At 41.2% G+C, this 25,360-nt stretch overlaps 1 protein-coding gene across 1 annotated transcript in view; it reads left to right on the forward strand.

The window, feature by feature from the left end:
* Positions 1–415: 415 nt before the first annotated feature.
* Positions 416–25,360, forward strand: part of kcnh4a (potassium voltage-gated channel, subfamily H (eag-related), member 4a) — a 49,048-nt gene continuing 24,103 nt past the window's right edge. The window contains exons 1-5 of the mRNA XM_063217391.1: positions 416–491; positions 13,842–14,075; positions 15,529–15,648; positions 17,122–17,255; positions 22,395–22,668. Coding sequence (XP_063073461.1) covers positions 416–491; positions 13,842–14,075; positions 15,529–15,648; positions 17,122–17,255; positions 22,395–22,668 — 838 coding nt within the window. The remainder of the gene's footprint in view (positions 492–13,841; positions 14,076–15,528; positions 15,649–17,121; positions 17,256–22,394; positions 22,669–25,360) is intronic.

Consider the following 25,360-nt stretch of genomic DNA (forward strand, 5'->3'; position numbering starts at 1 on the left):
TAAACTCTGCTTGGGTTCTGCCTCCAAGAGTTGCTGCATTGAAGTCATCAAAAAAAGATGTTTTAAGTTGCTCAGTTCCACAGAATGAAATTATTTCCCTCCTGTGCAGTATGTGTGTCACTCTCTTAAGGGGTAACATTCAAGATAAGTTAAGCTCCGTGCGTAGAGGTTGGATAAAACGAAAGACAGCATGTGTTAAATCCCAACAGTTAAAAAGTGCCAAGGGATGTGCGGAGTGCTGTTGCTTTGACAAGGATGTACACGGCAAATTGAAAATCCATTCCTTCACTCTCTCCATCGGTCTCTCTCTCTCTCTCTCTCTCTCTCTCTCTCTCTCTCTCTCTCTCTCTCCACCTCCCAGAGATGAAGTGTTGAAGTGGGGTCCTGGACAAGAGTAACCCAGAGAGTCGCCAAGATGCCCGTGATGAAGGGGCTCCTTGCGCCACAGAACACCTTTCTAGATGCCATCGCCAAGCGCTTCGATGGCACCCGTGAGTGTAACAGACAGACTTTGACACACTACTATATCATTATAATTAGGCCTATAATAATTATAATTATTTTCTTATAAATGTCATTATTGTACTATTTTATTATTTTATCACATCATGTTGGCACCACAACACTATAGCTGACAACACGAAATTTAATTCATATGTTTCAGCATAATCTAACCTTAATTAATAACCTCTAATACACTAAGGCCAGGGCTTGTTGAGCTGCTGTTGCACTCAAAACATCATGGAAATTATTTGTATTTTAGTGAAGGATGCTAAATTGTTGACAATTTTGAATTAATTAGCACAATTAAAGGGATACTATACATGTATGGTATTGCAGATCAGATTAGAGTTTTTTTATCCCATGGATATTTATTTTCATGCCACACGAGTCGATTTTATCATGCTCAGTATTAGTCAGATCTTTTGTTACTCACATAGGCTATCATATACAAGTACATGCGTAGGCTACATGCATAGACACCACTTACATATACAGTACATCCGCATACATCCACATACCTTACACATGCCCATGTACTCCTCCCTTCTGTACAGACCATGCCTTCACCAACCCCTCTCACTTAACCAACTATGCCACCATACATGTCATGTCAATGGTGTCCTGCCTTTTTTTTAATATTTTCTACGTCTTGGCCAAAGAGCACCTTCAAACCACCATCAGTTTTACCACTTGAACGCCGCAGCCCTCCAGTCCTCTACTTTTTTACATGTACCTGTATGTCAGTTATTGTTTTTAATGGGTAAAATGTGTTTTATATTCTGATATTACATAAATTAGCATTGTAATTGAACAGATTCAAGCTTATTTGGTGTGCATTGTAAGCAGAGAAACAAAAAGATGCAAGGTGTCAAAGCCTAGTCTCATGCATTTGTAAAGGATGCATGTGTTTTATATTGGTCTTAGTCATAAAAATCAGAATATAAAAACTGTATTTTCTTACATTTCCGAACTCCATGCCACAAAATTAACACCACAGTTGATTAAGTCATTAAGATGTTATTGTGCATTTCTCATTACGTTTAATTTCAATGAGAAATGTGTTGGGCTTCACAGCTGGAAAGCCCAGCTGCGCAGCTGGTTATATTGATGAGCGCTCAGTGTGGGGAAAGGTCAGAACACATATTACCTGTCATTGCTCATCATCACCCTTTTAGGTCCCCGTGGACTGGGCTTACTGTAGCTATCTACATTACAAGCAGGGCTGGACCGGGATACAACATCTCCCTGGGCATTTTGGACCCAAACCAGCCCTTCACACAGCCCCCTCCTTTTCTACGACCTTATGACTAGCTCAGTTCTCGGTCTATAGCAGCCCCTTAATGCGCGCCGTACCTCCAGTGGCACGATGTAATAGACATTGAAATGTAACTACCGTAGCACTACAATACTATGACACAACACAGGCCCTTTAGTAATGCACCACGACTTGGTCATTACCATACTGGTAACCACAAATTTATAAAGCCGCGTCTTAAGGGGTTTTAAAGACGGAGCACTGGCTTCCCCATGTAAATTGAACGGGAAAAAACAAACAAGCCAACAAACAAACAAACAAACAAACAAACAAAAATCAACATCATCAGCCTCTGGGGACTGTCGACTCACCGGGAAAAAAGCCCTGTATTTTCCTCACCGGGAAAATGCCCACATTGCCAGTCCAGCCCAGATGACAAGACGCAAAGGCACCATGTGTTGCCTGAAATAAGCCCATTCGTATAGATTAGGATAGGAAGCACAATTATTGTGATATTAGTATCATTTGTAGCATCTTTCCAGAGATGCAGAACACCGAACAGATGGACATTAGATTGGCCTGGCTTTGGTTCTGTGAGTCACACAATATACTGTAATGACGCTTTATGGTTGTCGCCGTACCGCTCACATGCACATTTAGTCAAAATGAAATGTTGACGTCATAACACCTATCTTGCCTTGTCTTGTATTTCTTGCATTTCCTGGATTTTCTGCTTTAGCAGTCACTACTGGAAATTTTGTTACAAAAATGATTTCATATAATGATCTTAATTGGACCCAAGTAGCATAAATCTTTTGGAATTTTTCAAATATGTCATATGCGATTTGGATTTTATGAACAGTATCTTCTGGGATGTTCACCATTTAGGGTAAAAAAAGATGTCACATTTTTACACCATAGAAAGAACCAAATTGACTCTTATTACCTCCGCCAAGGAGGTTATGGTTTCGGTCGCGTTGGTTTGTCTGTCTGCCCGTTTGTCTGTCTGTTTGTTTGTCTATCTGCCCGTTTGTCTGTTTGTTTTGTCTGTCTGTCTGTCTGTCTGTCTGTGTGTCTGCCTGTCTGTCTGTCAGCAGGATAACTCAAAAAGTTATGAATGGATTTTGATGAAATTTTGCAGAGTTGTTGGAAATGGCAAAAGGAACAAGTAATTAGATTTTGGTGGTGATCCAGAATATGATCTGGTGGCACCCCACCAAAGCACCCCTCATGTCTTATCTAAGAGTGATTCTACGATTACCCTACGCTTTTGGCAAAAGCAAAATGTCAATTATCAGTATTTTTTTTCAACTAAATGACCTAGATGTTTACATAGTGTATATATTTAAGTTTCCAAACAAACAAATTGCCAAGCTTAATCTTAAATCATTTGATAAATACTCTAATGAAAGCGAACATTTGCTTAATTACTTTGTCAACAGTGTTATGGACAAATACTATGTAATTTCAAACATATATAAAAATACTACAGAGTTGAAACAATATATGTTTGAAAGTGCTTATGTCCCTTAGCAGTAATGTTGTCATTAATCTGTGCAACTGATATAGAAAATGTGATTGTTGAGCTTCATAAGTAGAATTTTATGAGTCAGTGTGATACAGACTGACACATTTTTCATCATAAATCCCTGTAACGTCTGATTTGAATATAGTCACCCTCCTTACACAAGACTTCCTTCTCCAGAGATAATCCCTAGTGTATGTTCATAGGATTTTTCCAACACATAAGGGATCAATAGCACAAAAACACTTTCAAAACAGTCAACGGTGTAACTCAACTGTGTTACGGTCAACAGTGCAGGGGAACAAGTCGGCACTTTTTTAGGAGAAAAAAAACAGAGCAGACAAACCCATCTCCCTAGAACACAAATTATTTTGTTTGTTTGTCTGTCAATATGGATATAAATTGGCAAAAACATACTCCTCCTCAACTGTCATCAGTGTTGCCAGATTGGGCTGGTTCCCGCCCAATTGGGCTGCTTAGGATGGCCGTGTGCGGGTAAAAATGGCATCTATCAGAAAAACCTTCCCACTGCCATATAAATCAATAGAATTGGGCGGGTTTTTAGGGCGGATTTTGATTATTTTTTGGGCTGGAAATCATCAGCCTCATCTGGCAACCCTGACTGTCATACTTAATTGTAACACCATTGACGGTAACACCGTTGACATTTCAGCCATTTTTATGGTGTTGTGCTAACTGAGGACCTCAGAAGTTCCACCACAACACCTTAATCAATTCATGTATCTGTATGCTTTATCTGTGTTTTTCTACATGTGATTTCTAATTCAGATTCTTATGAATATGTTGATAACACTGTTGACAGGCAATTTTCCCCGCTATGAGAACATGAAAAAGAATGGATTAAATTATGGAAGGATGGAGCTCAAAATTTACCAAAAAGTCTTCCCGTATCCTGCCAAAGAGGTTATGACATCACGTGATGTTATTCGTATGGCCTAAGACCAAACCGTTACTTATTTATGGAGGAGGTTTCAGAGCGTGACACGGTTAACACAGTTTTCGTGGACACACACAAAATGGCAAATTTCATGTATAATGGAAAGGACAGTGGTCTTTCTGACAGTTTTGTCATATTGTGATGATTACTGTGAATCAACATTTGCAATCGTCTTGGGCAAAACAAGTTTCTTTACATGCTAATATGAAGACTGAATCTGACATTTGGAAAACAGGACGGCATGAAAACGCCCAAAACCAGTATTAAATATTCATTCTTGCTGAGGGAAATAATGCTATGTCTACACTTTCTGTATTATATGAAAGATAAATGTTTTCTAATGTCCAAAACATCATTGGATGCAGTTAATAGTTAGTGGAATTGCCAAATAAAATCCACGGACTTAAAAGTGTAGGCGAATTAGAGAATCACTCCTAAACTAGCGGTGATAGGCCATTGGTAACCTATACTGTTCCATATTGTCAGGCACTGACTACACATTCGTTCCCCTTCCCTCACTACCTGCTGTGCAATTCTGCACCTAGGTAACTGGGTGAAAGAATCCATTTCATTGTCTCCTGTCTAATCACAGGGTAATTGCATGCATGGGGTTTATGCTGCTTCTTGTATGCCGTTGAGACTCTACTGTAATACGAGACTCCAGCCTTTTGACTTCGTTATTGCTGTGTTGGTCACGGACCCTCAGTAAAGGTCTCTAGGCAGTTTTGCCTTTTGTGTCCACAACACGGTATCGGCCTTGAGATGCAATGGTGGAGCTGAAAGCTGGTCCTTTCCGCAGCGTGGGGTTGTTTGTTGTGCTTTGGTCTGAATGAATGTAGGCTACTACTATTGCAATATCTGATGCGCACCAAGGATGCCCACTGCAATGTTGGTGAAAGCATGGCCTTCTCAAACATGGCCATACAATTTCAATGGACATCAAGGTCCACTGTCCAATGTTGGTGAATGCATGGTAGCTAGCTAGCATGGTAGCTAGCTACTCCTCCTCATGGTGTTCAATGTGGTGGCCTTCTCAAAACAACATGGCTGGCCTTCCACACGTCAATCACTTCGTGTTGAGACCTGAACGAACGTAAACAATACACCTCGAACATGTGGCGCTGGGTGAATCAGCCCCGGATTGCACGTGATCGAAGAAGGATGTAGTGTGTGTGTGTGTGTGTGTGTGTGCGTGTGTGTGTGCGTGGGTGTGCGTGTGCGTGTGTGTGTGTGTGCGTGGTGTGTGTGTGGGCGTGGGTGTGGGTGTGCGTGTGCGTGTGTGTCTGTGTGTGTGTGTGTGTGTGTGTGTCTGCATGATGGGGTGTGATGGATGGGAGATGGGCTGCAGAAGATGTTCTCTCTTATCAATCTATAGCCTTTCATTACGCTGCATGCCGCACGCTGTATGCTACATCTTCACTCTCAGTCTCACCCACGACATTGACCTTTCGGTTGAAGGCCCATCTAGCGCTGAATTGCTGTACTGTTAGCTCTGCAGAGATGGCGGTGTGCTTCAGTCTATAGTCTCCTCTAGAACTTCGAACAAAGGCTTTTGGCAGTCTTGTCGTTTTGCAGAAGACAGGTTTTGTCAACCGAATGTAGCCCAGATTGCTGCCTACTCTCTCCACAATGAACTGCTGGAAGGCCGATGTGCGTCTCTTTACTGCCTCCTTTAGCTATAGAAGTTAACCCCTTAGCGCAGAGCCTATGTTATAACCTTACTGTCACCAAAATTGCAATGGCTATGTCTTAATCTGTTATTTAAGGCTCTCAATACTATCATAGCAATGTTGTTATGATGTAGTTGAGCATCATAGTTGACCCCATGTGCATTAAGAGGCTACCTTACAAAGGTCTTGGACGCATCACGATTTGCAGAAGGTTTTTCAACTGAATGTAGCCTTCACTGCTGCTTGCTCTAACCATTTACGCTGTGAAGTATTACAAGTGTGATAAGCTTTAGTAGAGCTGGAAGTTTCTCATCAGCCAACTGAGTCACACTGTATAAAGACCTAGCACATAATTTACAAACACTTTGTAAATAATTAACTAATTATATACGATTTACAAATGTAAAAAAAGATCAGTAAATATGTAGGCCCTACACATATATAACGCCTATGACTGCACAGTGGAGCAAGTTTTTTTTTTCTTCGAAGGCCAAACTTCAAGGACTTCTGTTGTGTTAATATGGTCCTATACCTTACTCATTTACAAATATTTGTGCATGTTTTGGTGTACACTTTGTTCATTATTGACTAAGTGTTAATAAATTATTCACTACACATTAATAAAGCTTCACAATACCCGTTATTATACAGCAAATAGTAGGGGCACTGACGGTGGGCAAGATATGGGATATATCGTTGTGTGTGTGTGTGTGTGTGCGTGCGTGCGTGCGTGTGTGTGTGTGTGTGTGTGTGTGTGTGTGTGTGTGTGTGTGTGTGTGTGTGTGTGTGTGTGTGTGTGTGTGTGTGTGTGTGTGTGTGTACTAGTCTAGATAATTCCAGCTGAATGCTCCCAAATGTATATCAATTGTGAAACAGACTACCTCTCAATAGGCACCAGATACAGGCTGCTAATTCTTTACATTCTGTGTCCTGCCAAAATGGCCATCGAAATATTCAGCAAAATGGCAAGTTGGAAATCTCTCTCTCTCTCTCTCTCTCTCTCTCTCTCTCTCTCTCTCTCTCTCTCTCTCTCTCTCTCTCTCTCTCTCTCTCAATATTCACCCACTAACACATTCAGTGCTTTGGACACTGCTTTTGGTGGGACTGTGCATTTTCACAGTCGCTGACTGAGTGACAGTCTCGTGACAGAATCGTGTCACACACACACACTCTCTCTCTCTCTGTTCTCTCTCTCTCTCCCTCCCTCTCTCCCTCCCTCCCTGATTTCTTATCTATTTTATGTCCTGTTGTGCGATAAGGAATAGTGATTAGTCATAAGATTGACAGATTCAGATATTTATATACCTGTAGGCTACTGTATTAATTTTCCATAGTAATATTACAGGTTCTGCACATTTTTGCACTCCACTTACCACAAAATAGGCAAGAGGGTCAATCTATTTTTATAATATTTATAATCCACCTCGAGTATTTCAATGTCAAAACAGGAGGGGTTGTTTCGTTTTGAAAATCATAATCCTTTTATCCATTTGCACATTCACAAATTCCTTTTTAATACCGCCGTGATCAGCTTGTCTTCACGAGACATGAGGGGTGTACCACATTTGTTGAAGTTTGCTGAATGAACTATATTTGATCAACTATTTGCAAGTAAGTACATCACTGGTTATTTTACGATGTTATCTGTTTGTTTTCCCTTTTTCTGCATCTTTCTAAGTAGACTATTCCACGCGTTACCATAGCAACACCACCACAGGTCATCAAGCTGCTTAATTTACCTCTCTATTATCACTGTGTGTGCACTGCTGTGATTTTGGTCACAATCAGTGATTCCACAATAATTGTTTTATCTATCTGTCAACTCAAAATGGTGGATTTAAATGTTAAACCAGACACACTACGGCTCACACAGCTACATGAAATCCCTGTATCATGGGTCTAGGTCAGTATTTTTATTATTCAGTATTTTATTTTTAACCCATTTTGGCAAGACCATATTAAGCCAATGTGGTGCCCCCAGGGCACTAATACCTCACTGGTGCCCCCTTTGTAAACATTTTTGGTTAAGTTTGTCTCTTGTGGTGCCCCCTCAATGGTCAAAGATGGTTGGTGCCCCTGGACACTGTGCCACTGGCCCTTATGGATAATCCGGCCCTGCTTTTTTTGGCAATATATCACAAAGCACACCACAGACAGAACATGTAGAATGAGTGAGGAGGAGGCAGAAGCTCTTATGAAAGTGAAACTAGAAATCAGAAACACATTGATCATTTATAGCCTAATCTTAATGATTTGTAATATTTTATAAGCTTTCTCTTTGACCAATTAGGTGCAATTAAATAGTTTCCCATGTCGAACCTGATGATCTTGCACAGAACCCTGTACCACATGAAGATGGCTCTGGCTTTGTGAGGACTTTGTGTGTCACCCGTCTAGCTATTGTACCCATCAGTCATTCACATTATAATTATGAACTGGCTAATGCTTCTCTTGATTGTAGGTCATATAAAGACAGGCAGACAGACACACTCACACACACACACACACACACACACACACACACACACACACACACACACACACACACACACACACACACACACACACACACACACACACACACACACACACACACACACACACACACACACACACACACACACACATTTTTTTTTTTATAATGAACATTTCACGTTATAGTTAAGGCTTGGGTTTGTACTGGTAAGAAACTCTGCAATAAACAAACAAACAAAATACAGAATCAAGGTGAAATTTCAACAAATCACCTAAGGTCAAATAAGTAGGTCAACAATTGTGATTTTGTTCCCGAGAGTGAGTGCTTCAGAGTACATCCTGTCGCTTGTCAAGAGCTCTAGCCAGGGTTTGCCGTTTCAATGGAATTGCAGTTCCATGTAATGAACGGCACCGTCAGTGCAAACCTGTAAAGGGACGTGTCGTGAAGCGTGAAACCTTGGGATCTTTTGTCCCTTTTTAGAACAATGGACTCCATCGATCTATTCGCTCACGAGCTCTCCAAACCAAGCACACATGATGGTGGTCCACCTTGTTTACTCTCATTCGGGGGTCCTCTCTAACACACACTCTGTCAGAGAGGGGCCTTCATTTCCTCTGAAACTGCACCATTGAGCTGACCAGCATCTGTTAGGTCCATATTCGCCACTGAATGGAAAAAAGCTTTATGTCATGTTTCTGAATAAATGTCTAATGCTGGGGTTATGTGGGCAGCATGTGTTGCTCATAATACTGTCAGCTGGTGAGATGCCTAATGGATTCTATTCAGAAGCATGGATATGTATTTTAATGCACTGTGTCATTGTTGTGACTAGCCCTTCATATGTATTTGAAGGCTTTATTTGCAAAACGGTGTATCTCCATGTTATAGAATGTTGGGAAATTGTATTGGGCATTCCATTGAAATGCATTGCAAAATGCATTTTATATAGCTTAAAAAAGAATGGTAAGAATTCACACAAGGGTGATATGACCTCTGAACAGTCATTTCCAATAATAAAATGCAAATATCAAAAAATGGAGATACACCGTTTTGCAAATAAACCCTTCAATTTTTTTAATTCTACATCCCGTTCTTCAGGGAAGATTGGTGATGTCTGGTCTGGTCTGGCCAATGGGTCTTTGTTTGGCAACATAATAAATACATGCGAGTTAAGGAAAGAGACAAGAGTGTAGACATACAGCCATGGTGTGTGCAAAAACTCACTGTGTGTCTGTGCGTACGTGTGTGCGTACGTGTGAGTGTGCATGCGTGTGTTGTGTGTGTGTTGTGTGTGTGGGTGTTTTGCGCCGTCTGCTCTTTTGTTCCTAGTTGAAACTTCCTTCTGAGGAGACTTGGCTGGTGTGTGGTGGAGAGGGAGATGGAGATAGAGATGACAGAGAGCAGAGTGATAGGCTGTGAAATCAGACTGTCAGTCTGCGCACACACAAACACAAATTCTCACACACAAACACACACACACACACACACACACACACACACACACACACACACACACACACACACACACACACACACACACACACACACACACACACACACACACACACACACACACACACACACACACACACACACACACACGCACAAGCACACACACGGATGGACGCCATCCAGAAATGGGTTAGATATATTTAGGATCTGAGCCAGAGGCTGGTTAAAAGTTTCTCCTTTGAAATCAATTTGTTTCGTAAGCTTCAGAAGTACGTATATTCCAAAGCATCCGTAATGATATTGTGATTATGTATGAGGAGCGTCGCCTATGCTACTGTCCAAGCAGGGCTTGTGTTGTGTAGGCTACATGTTAGACCAGTGGTTCTCAACTGGAACAGTCTTGAGACCCACCATTTTCCACTCTCATTCGGTCGCGACCCAATTTTTTTAGCGTTCAAGTCTATTCAATGCAATTCTCAAAATATAACCAAAACTCGAATGACTGGTTGCACGCTATCTATCTCATATAAACATTCAGATTGTATCTATGACAACAGATGACACGGAGTTCACTAGCCTATCAAAATAAAAGTTGTAAATTGTTGCAGGAAAAGTTGGAATTTCTTTTTTTTTAGAATTACGTTTTTTTTACACCAAGGCTCCGCGACCCACCCACGACCCTTCCACGACCCACTTTTGGGTCGCAACCCACCAGTTGAGAAACACTGTGTTAGTCCACACTCCTATGCCATCTTCACACCTCTACCCACACAGACAACAGTACAATTGTTCTACCATGCAACTAAACATACAGCACATACAGTACTTACATAAATATGCAACATTTGCACCTGAAAAAACAATGCATAATGTGTATGTCATTACACCGAGCGGTAGACTACGCAAGAGTGCATAGACGCAGTGGTAAATGCAGAGCCGCATGGAAGTGACGGATTGGTGTCTGACTTGTGAGATTGGTTGCAACAGTCCCATTTTTACATTTGCTGTGTGAGTTCTGAATCAAAGTCAAATCGAATTCTTAATCGGCTCAGCAGACACACACATTGTGATAGGTGTTTAATGTAATCACATAGCAATATGTAATGTCTAGATCTAGATGAATTGTAATGGAATCATGGTTCCATCCATACATAAATAATATCTAGTTAGCCCACCCCACACTATCCGGCATGTGCACTGGTGTTGCCCCTTAATTCACGCCGTACCTCCAGTGCCACGCTGTAATAATAATAGAAAAAAGTTAACTAATTCCACAATACTACGACATAACACAGGGAATTTAGCAATGCACTACGACTTGGTCATTGCCATTCAGGTGAAAGCAAAGTTATAACGCTCTGTCTGAGTGGTTTAAGCAGGTTGTGTCTTATGTAAGTCTATCACCTCTTTGGAGCTGGCCAGTGTGAGGGGAGTCGTCATGGAAACAACTGCAACTGGTTTCCGCACAGGGAGTTCTGAAACATTACATTGCTCTCAGCGAAACACGACTCAATTTTGAAAAGCTGCTTAGGCAAACAAAGCATTCTTCTTTCGTAAACTGAAAATAAATGAATCTCAGAAAAACTTTGAAGCGATTCATTGTTTATTAAGAAAATGATATAATAAGATGCCTCGCTGAAGAAATGTTAGAGGATTTGACAATGAAAAGCACACAATTATCTTACCTTGAATTTATTATTAATAATAATAATAATAATAATAACCATAATAATTGTATTTGTATAGCACTGTATCATACAAGGCATGTAACTCAAAGTGCTTAACAAATGGGAAAAAACATCTAGTCTAACATCTAAAAGAAGTACTGTAAATGGTTGAAAAACCTAGTAATTTAGTAGTCCCTCATTATCCACGCAATTCATAGCCAAGCTAAATATGTTTAGAGGCAAATCTATTCTCTGTGACAACTGAATCAATACTGGTGATGATGTTGGGACTTCCTTTGAAAAATGAATTTCTATGAAATTTTACTTATTATTATTTTTAAATGTTTGTCTATTGACTTTCAAAAACAAACACTTTGTGTGCAATTTGATTTAGATGCCCTTTTTATTAAAATCCGAATTTTCTTTAAATAGAAAACAATGCGAACTGCTTAATCAAACCAGATTTTGAGATGAGACCATGACACACAAGGGTGTGTATACCTATGACGCACAATTGTGTACGGTATATGCATGCACGCACGCCACGCACGCACGCCACGTGCGCACACACGCACGCATGCACGCACACAGGGCCGCAGACAGCTTTGGCTGGGCCCGGGACAAAGTCATCCGAAAGCCCCCCCCACCAAACCAATACATACAATGTAATGAGAACCCAATTATGGGCCCCCTCTCTCTCTGGGCCTAGGACAACAGACCCCCCCACCCCCAAGCCCCCCCCCCCCCCCCCCCCCCCCCCCACCGGCTTCCCTGCACCCACGCACCCACACACACATCCAATAAAGTGCCATGAAAAAAAAGAAAAGAACAAAAAAAAGACCAGATTCCATCAGCATCAGCGGCACCATCAGGTCCACCCCCTCAGCATATGCATCATTCAGCAGCATGAGCCAATGGCCATTAACCATGTACAGTAAACACACACATAGAGATAGAGAGAGAGAGATAGGGAGATAGAGAGATAGAGAGGGCACAGGCAGTGGGAGAGGAGAAGAAACTCTAAATAAAGAGATGCAGCAGTAAAAGCGTAGGCGGAATGAAGACACAGCCTGATACACACACACACACACACACACACACACACACACACACACACACACACACACACACACACACACACACACACACACACACACACACACACACACACACACACATACACACACACGACAAAAGCAACACAGAGGGGAGGCAGAAAGAATATTTGCAGAGGAAAAGGCGAAGAAAAGAGACAAATTAGGGTGAAAGTAAGAATGACCTTTGACCCTCTATTCCGTGCGTGCCTGAAGCTTTGTGAAGGTCAGATGCTGGTAAGTATCAGGGAAGATGACGGGGGGGGGGCAAAGTGCCCAGTTGTCCTGGGCCCAGGGAGAGAGAGGTTCCAGAATTGGGTCCCTTTTACATTGAATGCAGGCAAGCGACAGGGGGGACAAAGGGGTCAGTTGTACCAGGCCCAGGGAGAGAGGGGCCCCAACATTGGGTCCTCATTACATTGTAGGTATTGGATCAGGGGGTGTATCAAATGATTTTGTCCTGGGCCCAGAAAGAGCTGTCAGCGGCCCTGATTGTATGTATTGAGTGAGGGTGGGGATGGGGCTTTCATATGACTCTTTACCCGGGGACGGGTTTGAGTTCAGCTAAAGCTGCCAGCAGCCCTGAGTATCATTACCACAGGGATGGAACCTTGAGAAAGAGGGCTCTTATGCCCGTGGAATGGAACACAAAGACAACCACACTGCAAAGTAGACCCACACACACACACACACACACACACACACGCACACACACACACACACACACGCACACAAGCACACATGCACCGATACAAACACACGCAACCATGCACCCACATACACACCAGCAATTCAGAAATCAGCTTATCCCAGTAATTAATAGTAGTGCTTGAACAGTGGAGAGGCAGATTTCATTCAGGGGTATTACGTTAGTTTGGTTATCTGAGAACACACATAATATTGTGTCAATTTATTTTAACCACCGTCACATATTAAATAGGTTGAGTGGTTGAGTGGTACTGTGAGACGCTTCAGCTGTGGCTTTGCTAGTACTGTATGTCAAACAAACCTTTGGGCAGACTTTGTCTGCTAAATGTATTGACTAAAATGTACGACTGTAAATATTGCAAAGCCCAGTTAAGTCAGAATGCAGCACTCTGTAAAGGAATATAATGGTATCAAGGCACAGTTGAAGAGTTTTTTCTTTACAGCTCTATATATCTGATATCATATCGCTGATTGATTTCCTGCCTGTATCATACAGTAACAACGTTCTCATTCCTTCCTTATTGATTTCCAGACAGCAACTTTCTGTTGGGAAATGCCCAGGGTTGCCGTGGATACCCCATCGTGTACTGCTCCGACGGCTTCTGTGAGCTCACGGGCTTCGGGCGCACAGAGGTCATGCAGAAGACCTGCAAGTGCCACTTCCTGTACGGCCCCGAGACCAGCGAGCGCGTCACCCAGCAGCTGGAGAAGACTCTGGAGGGACAGAGGGAGTACCAGACTGAGGTGCGACTCTACTGCAAGAACGGTAAGAACCCAGGTTAGGGGACCAGTTGCCTGGTTACCACCAGCAACAGACCTAATCACAAGTGTGTCTTTCACATCACATCGGAACGATTGTGCAAAGCAGCATGGGATTTCCCAGGCTATAGGGGGCCAGGGTCTTTTTTCGAGCTGTTTGGGGGGCCCTAGGCAAAGAGGAGACTTGGTTGCGCGCCCTGAGGAGGTGCCCCCTTGAGAGAGATTTTGATGGTAATATCATTGAATGTAGGGAGGTGCTGCCACAGTAACAAAGTTGTCATTGCTGTTATTTGAATACAAGTAGGCCTACATAACCAGTGCTTACCAGTGGGCTCCACTTTCAACTGAGGACCGTATGAAATTACTTAGATTGCTTCCCTGGTTGTGACAGATCTCTTCATGAATATTTACTAAGCAATGAAATAACTAGTATGACCAAAGTGCTGCTAAAATGCCTATTTATGGAAATTCAAAATGTTGGACATGGAGAAAATCCCCCTTTTTCACGTATGTAAAGTGCAATTTTCCCGGTCATAATGAATGCTTAGAATTTGATAGTGGTGGTAAGTACTTGTGGAATAAGGTAACATTTGTGAATGGGTAGCATGAAATAGGGAAATAAACGCCACATTACACAGTACACTTTTATAGCTTTTTTAAATCATTTTGATCCAAGCTGCAATGCGTGTAATAATGACAGCCAGCCTGAAAAGGCCCGCTGCTCATATTAAGTGTGCTAACGCTTGGGGAGAACAGCCTGCCAAATTAAAGTCATCCATTCCCCATGTGGCTTAAGCTATGTGGGTGATGCTCTTACTTTCTTAGTTTAGTTCCTTCGTGAGCTACTTTGTGAATAATAAAAGCCTTTGCTCTTTTCTCGAGATGGTTAAGGAGTGTGAGTATGTGTGTACATTTCTTTGACATCTGAGGCACCGACATGTTTCACGCACGCACACACACACACACACACACACACACACACACACACACACACATATATATATATATATATATATATATATATATATATTAGGGATGCAAACGATTAATCGATTAATCAACTTTAATCGATCAATGCGTTCATCGATTAAAAAACATTAATCGCAATTAATCGACAATTCAACTGACAAGAGACCCAGGTGAAATAGGCATGTGAAGAGTGTGTGTGAAGAGGAGTGTGAATAGTGGGAATATTTAAATCACCTTTGGATTAAAGAATTGAAATAGAATAGTATTTTATCTAAATTTTTAATTAAAAATTTTAGATTGAGTAGGTTTTTTTTTTTTAGAAACATTGAGATTTCGGGGGGAAAACGCCACTTATCAATTAATCGTAAGTCGATCGATAAGGCTATCAACTAATGATTAATTAATCGATAATTTGCATCCCTAATATATATATAATTTATTTTATTTTTCATTTGAATGTTTCCCTTTAATTTGCATGTATGTCTGTTCAGGAAGCCCGTTCTGGTGTCTCCTGGACATCGTGCCCATTAAGAATGAGAAAGGGGAGGTGGTCCTCTTCCTCTTCTCCTTCAAGGACATCAGCGAGTCACACGGCAAGAGTCTCCACAGTGGCTACAGAGATGGTAAGTGGGCGCACATCCCACCCAAACTCACAACTCAAGACTCTTAACACACACCGTCAGGTGATAAAGTGGCGCATTCTTCAAATGCGGTCAAAATCTCTGCACACTCATATAGTGCTCTGAATATTCTGTGAGTTACACCTTTTTGGGTAACGCTTTAGAATAAGATTCTTCTAATAAGCGTTTATAGTCACTAGTAAGCAGGTAGTAATACCCTTCCAAGTGCCCAATAACATGCTTATTAACTTTGTTAACATTTTTATTAACGTTGTTAACATCTGATGAGTAACTTTATTTGAGTAAAAGCATGAAAATCGGTACACATGGCAGCCATCTTGAAAATTTAGTTTTTTTCGCGACGCCTCCATATCTAGTATTAGTCAGCATATCAAGATGGATATGTGTACCGATGTAAATAATAAGACTAAATAAATAAACCACTATAAACACATAATAAGCAGCTTATAAGATGTTGACAAAGTTAATAAGCATGTTATTGGGCACTTGTAAGGGTATTACTACCTGCTTACTAGTGACTATAAACACTTATTAGAAGAACCTTATACTAAAGCGTTACCCATTTTTGTTCTCCACATGTGAATATTTCGTATTCAGACAAGTGGGCGCACCCCAATTAAAGGATAGTTCCGGCGTAAAATGAAAGTTTCACCATCGATTTCCCATGCCCCAAAATGTATCTAATGATGAGCCATTCCGAGAAATGCCGCGCCGTTATAGAGTTAGCTTGTTTTAAGCTTTTTGGCCAATAACGCAGCCAATGCATCACGGCGGGGCCAATTTGTAAATATTATTTTCTGATGTTCTTTCACTATCCACCATCTTAGACTTAAACGACAATATGTGTGCATCCTCCTCCACTGTCAGAATCTTAGCACACACAAACACATACACACACACACACACGTGCACACGCACGCGCACGCACACGCACACATACATTCACTGCATACTATAGTACACTGAATATGTTGTGCGTTACATTACTTCGATCCTTTCATGTGAACATTTCAGGCTTGGTTAAAGAGAATGTCTCAAGACCATCCCAATCCATTAAGTACATGGGAGTGATTGTCTTTCCCTCTTCAAAAATAGTGACCTTTGTTCCACATGTTCCCTATTAGTGTCAGCCTTTAATTGCCTACAGATCAATCATTTCACTAAAGCAGTACACAAAAGAGCATTGCACATTGCAGTCAAAAGCGCTACGTTGCAAACAACCACACTTCTTTTTGGAGCTTGAAGCGTCAACAAATAAATCTGTGCTCTGAAAATTCAAAGCTCCAAGGAGCTCTAAAAAACATGTTCATGCAGTTGCTCACAGCTAGAGCTCTAAGCTCTTTTGGGCACCATGACCTGAATGACTGGCAATCTTCACAGACACAGGCATTGCAATTAATTAGTTCTTAAAAGTGGCTCTCTCCTTTTTCCTCCTCCCTTCAGGTCTATCCGAGGATGAATGTCAGAGCATGAAGGCTGGCAGCTCTCCTCTGAGTCGAGCGCGAGAGCGTGGGCGAACTGCTCTGCACCAGCTCACCAGCCAATTCACTGGCCGCAACAAAGGCAAGCTGGCCAAAGTAAGTTATCATGGAGGTGATACCAAAGATTTTCTTGGAGTATGACTCATCAAGCCCATACTTTACCTGGATCAATGTGACATCAGATGAACGCCCCTTTAGGAGACCTCCGGTTAGGAGACAGTTGGAGACAGTCAGTCAGAATGAATGGGGTCCTATGGAACTCCTATGGGGTCCTATGGATCGGATTTAATTAGCTAGATGCTGTCGGAGACCGACTCGCAACTGCCCAACCTGTAGGAAAGCAGAAATGTATAACTCCGGGATTACTGCACTTTTAATGTAAAATACATAACTATCTCTCAGAAAACACTAGGCCTAATATTTTCAGGTTTCAGCCAATAAAGAAAGACAATTAGGAAAATGAGCTGCCTTGCCTGATATGTCCCCTGATATGTCACTCTGTGCTCGCTTGTGACCGCCAACTAGGTGAACTGCAGCCAAATTCTGTATAATAGGGCGAATTGGAAGTGCAGTGGCTGTTTGTAGACAGACGGTGGATGGACACTGCACGCACTAAAGGTCTGCCATGTTGTTTACATAACGGGAGAGATGTGATGTTCAATTCAGTAGAAGAGTCTAATCAAACAGTTTCTTATTTCTGTAACGAGACGACCAACCTTTTTTGAGCCAAGGACGCATATACGTAGTTGCATGTGAAAATGAAGGAAATGTAAACTTTAGCCAACCAATATTTTAGCGAGCTAATGCTATGCTAGTCCGTCACTTCCAGTAAAGGCATTGGTCCAAACATTCCACCATGTACCAAAGAGCTCAGTGCACTGTGTGCACTACGCACTAAACACAAGTGCATAGATACAAGTGTGGGATTTGAGACACATAATATGGCTTCTCCATGTCACTAAAACCAAACTAGGCCAGCCACGCCAGACACGCATCATCTGCAGTAAACAAATTTAATTTCTCAACTTGATTCGATGAGCGGACAGGCAAGCAAAAGCTACAGTACAGAATTCTACACATTTTTACATCTCTGATATCTTTTGGTCCATGTAATACTAGTGTAGGCCTACATTTATAGTACATGGAGAAGACAATATGGTTTCCTTGTCTGTCATATACTGGAGAAAAGCCATAGCACATATGTTCATGAGTAGAGATCTTTTTTTTAGCATATCAATTTGTACAGATCCTTCTAGTGTACCGCAAGTGTAATAGAAATGATACACTAGCATGCTTATTATTATATAATGTCCTCCACTACACACACATTGCAGATCATTAGTGCAGAAATGAGCTAGGCTACAGCAGGTTCTTGTTTATTAATGACATGGTTACATAACATAGCACCCTCAGTGCTGGAAATCGATTGAAATTGGACTTGGTCCCAAGTCCAGCACAAAGGGTACCTACCAGCATAAAAAGAGAGGCAGGGTTTTTTATAATCAGCCAGGTTGCACACATTTAATAATATGATATATCTGATAGGGCCTATATGATGTCCTTCAGGCTGGACAGACATATTCAAGAAGCCATGGGTTGGACATTTGATATTGAGCTTGAATGTAAAAATGTGCAAATTTATAGAAGAGTAGCAGTGTGCATATTTTTTCAGTCCATGATTTGTAGCTCATTCAGTTGTGTGTGTGTGTGTGTGTCCTTAACATTGCTTCTAATAAGAATGAAAAAAAAAAACACTTTGACTATGCAAGGTTGCCTGAAAACCCGCACCACCTGTAAGTAATGCGCAGAAGAATAGCACTGCAGAGGAATAGGAATGTTACTCCCACACTGTGCCACTCCCAACATAAAAAGGGTGAAATAGGAAAGACTATAATATGTTAGAGTGGTCTTCACTACTTCCAGAACATTATGGCGACTGGAGGATAATAACAGCACTGCCATGCCATCCATCTAAATTGACTGTACGCTTTCTCTGTAACCACAGTCCACTCTACTGTAGGTTACAAGTGCTATGTCAAATGCAGCCATTTGAACACTACGTATAATATCCTGGCTTTCTTAATAGTCATCATGCAGAGCTGAAACTACAGTGCAGTATGGCTACTGTTGGCTTTGATGGACTTGGTTGAGCTACTGGACATTTTGATGTGGACACATCTTCTGGTCATTTATGCTGGAAAAAAGCTACGATGAGTTACCTTGAGAAACCAATTCCCTCAGAACAGCATTACTTTCTTAAACCTTTCTTGGTGTTACTGGCACTGGTAAGGTTGTAGACTGATTTGCTGGACATCGCTCCAATGTTCCCTGAACACTGAGGCCAGCGCCACATCGGTTCAAGAGGGAGCTGGACCAGTAATTGATTCCGGACCCCATTCTTCTAAGGCCGTAATTGATTCGTATCCTATTCTTCTCTGTGGGTTATTATAAAAAAAGGGCACATGTTTGAAGGAGAAGAGGGGAAAAAACTCCTTTAGTGTCGCCTCTTAAATTGGTGCAACCTTTAAATTTTAATGAGCTCCAGTTACCGTCAGTGGGGATGTCATCCATCCAATACTACCCCACCAACTAAAGCTGTTTTTTTTCCAATTTTATCTTCATGCGCTACTGCCTTTCTTCTTTCCTGCCTTTGGTTCAGACCCCCCCTCGCAGTGGTTGCGAACATCACACGACGGTGGTTGCCAATGGTGACTTATGCTGCAGTGGCTGTGGCTGTTTTAATACACAGCTTATTTGCACTTCCTTGCGCGAAGGTGTTGCTGGAAGTGTCAGCTATATATACCTGATTGTTACACATATTCCCGTATTCTTCCTCACCCTTCAAAGCCCTACTCCACCACATACACGCGCATGCACAACACACACACACACACACACACACACGAACACACACACACACACACACACACACACACACACACACACAGGTACACACACACACACACACACACACACACACACACACACACACACACACACACACACACACACACACACACACACACACACACACACACACACACACACACACACAGGTACAAACACACAGGTACGCACACACACACACACACACACACACACACACACACAGGTACAAACACACAGGTACGCACACACACACACACACACACACACACACACACACACACACACACACACACACACACACACACACACACACACACACACACACACACACACACACACACACACACAGAAATTACCGGTAATCTCTCCCTCCTGTTAAGAAGGAGAGCTCATTTATCTGAGGCTGGTTGGTTTACTACAGGGCGTAGAGTCAAAAGCCCTGTGCCGATCTCAAGCTCCGTGCTCCGTGTCTGAGAATATAACAGTTGTGGGGGGGAATTGGTGCCACGCGAGTGAGCATGTGATGGAGTGTGTCAGAGAGAGTAAGCATAATGATCAGGTAGGGGTGGTCAGGTGAGCGACCTGGAGACGGGGAAATGTGTGGCTGAGTGTGCAAATGTGAAAGGAGAAGGGGATATGAATCAAGGGTTTGCGATTAACAATTTGGTAACACTTCCAAATAAGGGGCCATAATTAACAGTAAAGTAGCTACAACCTAATACTTAAGTAAGGGTTAATAATCATTACTTAATGCCACATTAGACACATATTAATTGTTATTAAAGCATACGTTGAACATTAGTAAGCAGTTACCTAACTATTAGATAACTATTACATTGTGTTACAAGTTAATAGCATAGTATCATTTAACTAATAGATAAGTAAGGGCACAGTTAATAGTTAAGTAGCTATCAGGTCATACTTAACTAAGGACCAAAATTAACACTTACTTAATACAAAAGTAAGGCATAACTAATGGATAAATAATACATAAATATTGGGGTTTGGGACCCTTATATTAGAGTTAGCTTGCAAAAGCAAGGCATATCTAATGAATAAATAATTCCGAAATATTGTTGTCTCTAGATTGCATACCCATCATGCACTGCACTTCTTGGAGCTAATATTCTCAAACATTAACTTAATTATCACAAAGGAATGGTTTAGTTTCGCTTCAAAACTATTACTCTTCATAATGTTCTGCATTTATTGTAGGGTTTTTACCATTAAAACTAATAAGTGGTATATGAAAAAAATACATCTCATCACCCCACCATCATTGAGAAGTGTACGTCCAATCCTTGCTATATAATGGCTCCTGTTGCCACTATTACAGTGATTTGAACGAGTGAAAACTAGATGTCACATTAGATTAAATACTTAACTATTAGGAATGCTCAGCCAACTCTATTATAAGGGTCCCAAACACCAATATCTATCGATTAATTAACCATTAGTTATCCGCAGCCAACTCTAATATAAGGGTCCCAAACACCAATATCTATCTATTAATTAACCATTAGTTATCCTCAACCAACTCTAATATAAGGGTCCCAAACCCCAATATTTATGTATTATTTATCCATTAGTTATGCCTTACTTTTGTATTAAGTAAGTGTTAATTTTGGTCCTTAGTTAAGTATGACCTGATAGCTACTTAACTATTAACTGTGCCCTTACTTATCTATTAGTTGAATAATAATATGCTATTAACTTGTAACACAAGGTAATAGTTATCTAATAGTTAAGTAACTGCTTACTAATGTTCAACAAATGCATTAATAACAGTTAATATGTGTCTAATGTGGCATTAAGTAATGATTATTAACCCTTACTTAAGTATTAGGTTTTAGCTACTTTACTGTTAATTATGGCCCCTTATTTGGAAGTGTTACCGAAAAACAATTTATTGGCAGTTATTACACGTGTCACAGACAATGTCTTTACTCTCTTGCAAAAGGAAAGAATAGCGAGCGCTCTATAGTCTTTTCTCCAGGTTGAAAGGGTGCATCTGGTTATTCCTTTTAGGGCTTGACAGACTTATGAACTGTATCCAAAGCACTCTCCTTTGAGTCAAGGCAGTTGAAGTATTAAAAACCCTTTATTTTACATCGGGGTAAACATGTTAGGCCTAAATGTTCTACATGTTCTAACCACGCCCTGATGAAGGCCAGACGGCTGAAACCGGTCTGCGTTTTTAACATGTTTACCCCGATGTAAAATAAAGGGTTTTTAATACTTCAACTACCTTGACTCAAAGGAGAGTGCTTTGGATACAGTTCATAAGTCTGTCTTTCCTCTATTTTGCCACTCTGTTCCATCCCTCCCTTCCTCCCGTTCCTCCAGAACGTGTTCCGCGGCGGCCCGTCCCTTCCCGAGTACAAGGTGGCCTCGGTGCAGAAGTCCCGCTTCATCCTGCTGCACTACAGCCTCAGCAAGGCCCTGTGGGATTGGCTCATCCTCATCGCCACCTTCTACGTGGCCGTCACCGTCCCCTACAATGTCTGCTTCTCCAGCCCCGGAGACGGCCGTGACCATGGCAACACCAGCGATGACTGTGATTCCACCTCCCGCAGTACCATAGTCAGCGACATCGCCGTGGAGATGCTCTTCATACTAGGTGAGGATCACACACTACTGTTTGAGAGAGACAGATAGGAAGGAAGGAAGAAAGAAAGAAAGAAAGAAAGAAAGAAAGAAAGAAAGAAAGAAAGAAAGAAAGAAAGAAAGAAAGAAAGACAGACAAGGGCCCTGCCTTGGCCTAATGGAAGGGCACTGGGTTACTAAGCTGGTGACCTGGGTTCGATTCTGGCCTGGATCATTTGCCGATCCTTCCCCATCTCTCTCTCCCTACTTATTTGCTGTTTCTCTCCACTCTCCTGTCAGAAATAAAGGTATAAGAAAAGAAACAGAAAAAAAGAAACAGAAGAACAAACAACATAGAAACAGATAAAGCTATCCTCCTCAGTGTTACAGTGAATGATAGACGTCACGCCATACATACCATACTACCATGGCAATCACCCCCATGCAGGTTTTAAGTGGGGAAAAAAGCAAACTCCCCTGGGATCCAATTCTTTCTCAACACCTTTTGTACTTCCTCTCCTACTTCGTGGTGGCTGGTTAGATGTGTGACCTACACATGAGAGGTGCAACCTCACTTCTTTGCGCGTTTCACGTCCTCACCCCCTCCCGAGGTGCGAAACCTGCCAGCTCTACATTTAAACTTAGCAACCGGGCCATCTGCCATATAGGAGCGTCAAACGTCCATACAAAACCATCTGTAAAAACGGCAAAACTATAACCACAAACACTTAACTTGCGATGATTATAATATTTGAACATTTGGTGTTTTAAGTACAGCCCTGACCAAAGCTGACACTTCAATGAAATCCAAAATAAAATGACATGAAATTCAAGCATTTTTTCCATCTGTAAAAATGCCAAAACTAACCCAAAGACTGAAACACAATAAAGCTATTTAACTTCCAATGATTGTAATATTCGAACATTCAGTGTTATATGTGCAACCTTGGCCAAAGCTGACACTTCAATGAAATTCAAAATAAAATGACATGAAATCAAGCATCCCCCCACACACACACCATCAAGACAAGGTGCATAAGACAACATGAAAAGACAAACAGAATGCACAGGTTGCTTCCTAAGTTTTAAAACACACGTTTTCAGTGGCATCATTATTATTTTAATGTAGCACGTGTCCACTCATCTCCAACAGCACCTTATATTGTTATTTACCGTACAGCCGTAGTCCTGTATATTTACTCTATGCCACGTGGGCAGGTCTGTTTGATTTCTGTTCCTATGTTGCACTAATGCATGGTTGAGGATCTCGTTAAGCCACGTGGGCTGTTCCTATTGTGCATGGTTGAGGATCTCGTTAAGCCATACTTGATTATGAAGAGGAGGAGCAGAGTAAGCGTTCAAAACAGCGCTGGGCACTCATAAAGATTAAGTGGCCAGGGACTCCTCAACAACACAACCCACTCCAGTCAAAATCAATGTTTGAGCTTTTGCTTTTATATAACCTGCATAATGAAGAGCCGGAGAAAGAGGGAAAGCGGAGAGCAAGGGTTATTTTTGTTTTTTTTTGTTTTTTATGTAACCAAAATTTTACAAGGAAAATAGACCCGTCGAGATTTAAAATCTCTTTTACTAGCAGCAGAAGTTCAATTGCATTAAAATAACAAATCAAGTAAAACAATAACAAATCAATTAAAACAAAGTGAGGCAGTAAAAAAAAAAAAAAAAGTGAAAGCCAGGGAAAATGTTCAATTTATAGGTATAGGGTTTAGAGTTAGGGCAATTATATTTTCAGAAAAAGACACAAAAATAAATTGTGATTAACAATACCATGTTTGAACAAGTGCAATGGACAAGTGTGATTACCGGTAATACATAAGGAGATAATATGGACAGAGGAGTTTCAACCATTTTTTTATTACCAGGTTTTGGGATAGAATTATTTTGTATGTTCTTCTTCTGACCTCATGCATTGCACTGTTCCATCCACTCTGACTGGTTTGGATGTCATCATAGCCTATAGCCATTCTTCAATGCGTCAGTGATGTGTTATGGGCATGGTGATTCATGAGCTAGCACTAGCAAAGATTTCATTCTCTGCATGTTTGTTTGTTTGATAGTTGGATTGTTTTTCTTTTTTTAGGAATTACTAAATGCTAGAGGCCTGGAATGGCATGCGATCAAAAAACATCCCGGGCATTTCTGGCATTAACCAGCCCCTTACAACAGCCACTTGCTTTTTTACGATATAATGATTTCTACAGTCCACTGTCTGTATTAAAAATAGTCCATTGGACCAACCCATCTTAATTGAGGGCAGGTCTATAAGACAAAAAACAAACACAACAGCATTGGCCTCGGGGGACTGTCGACCCACCAGGGAAATGCCCTGTAGGCCAGATTACCAATCCAGTCCTGCTGGCTAAATTTGAAGAACGATTGTGACGTGAGAGTTAATAATGATGACTGTCATTATATTTTTTTTTTTTGTGGAGGCGATCACAGCAGCATATTTCAATGAGCTTTGTGTCATTGACAACAGATTTCACACTTCTTTTTGCATACATACAATCATGCATACACTACTGGTCAAAAGTTTGGGGTCCATGATGCTTTGTTCTGACAATTTATCTTTTTCCATTTCAATTTCAGTTCTGGTTTAAAATCTGTTTATTGTTTCATTGTTCTCCTAAGTGAATGCATACAGCAAATAAGTAATTTGATATTGGAAATGTGAAATCTGTGTAGACAATTCATCACAACAAATT

The sequence above is a fragment of the Engraulis encrasicolus genome, chromosome 2 (genome assembly GCF_034702125.1).
Source record: "Engraulis encrasicolus isolate BLACKSEA-1 chromosome 2, IST_EnEncr_1.0, whole genome shotgun sequence".
In the NCBI taxonomy this organism is placed as follows: Eukaryota; Metazoa; Chordata; class Actinopteri; order Clupeiformes; family Engraulidae; genus Engraulis; species Engraulis encrasicolus.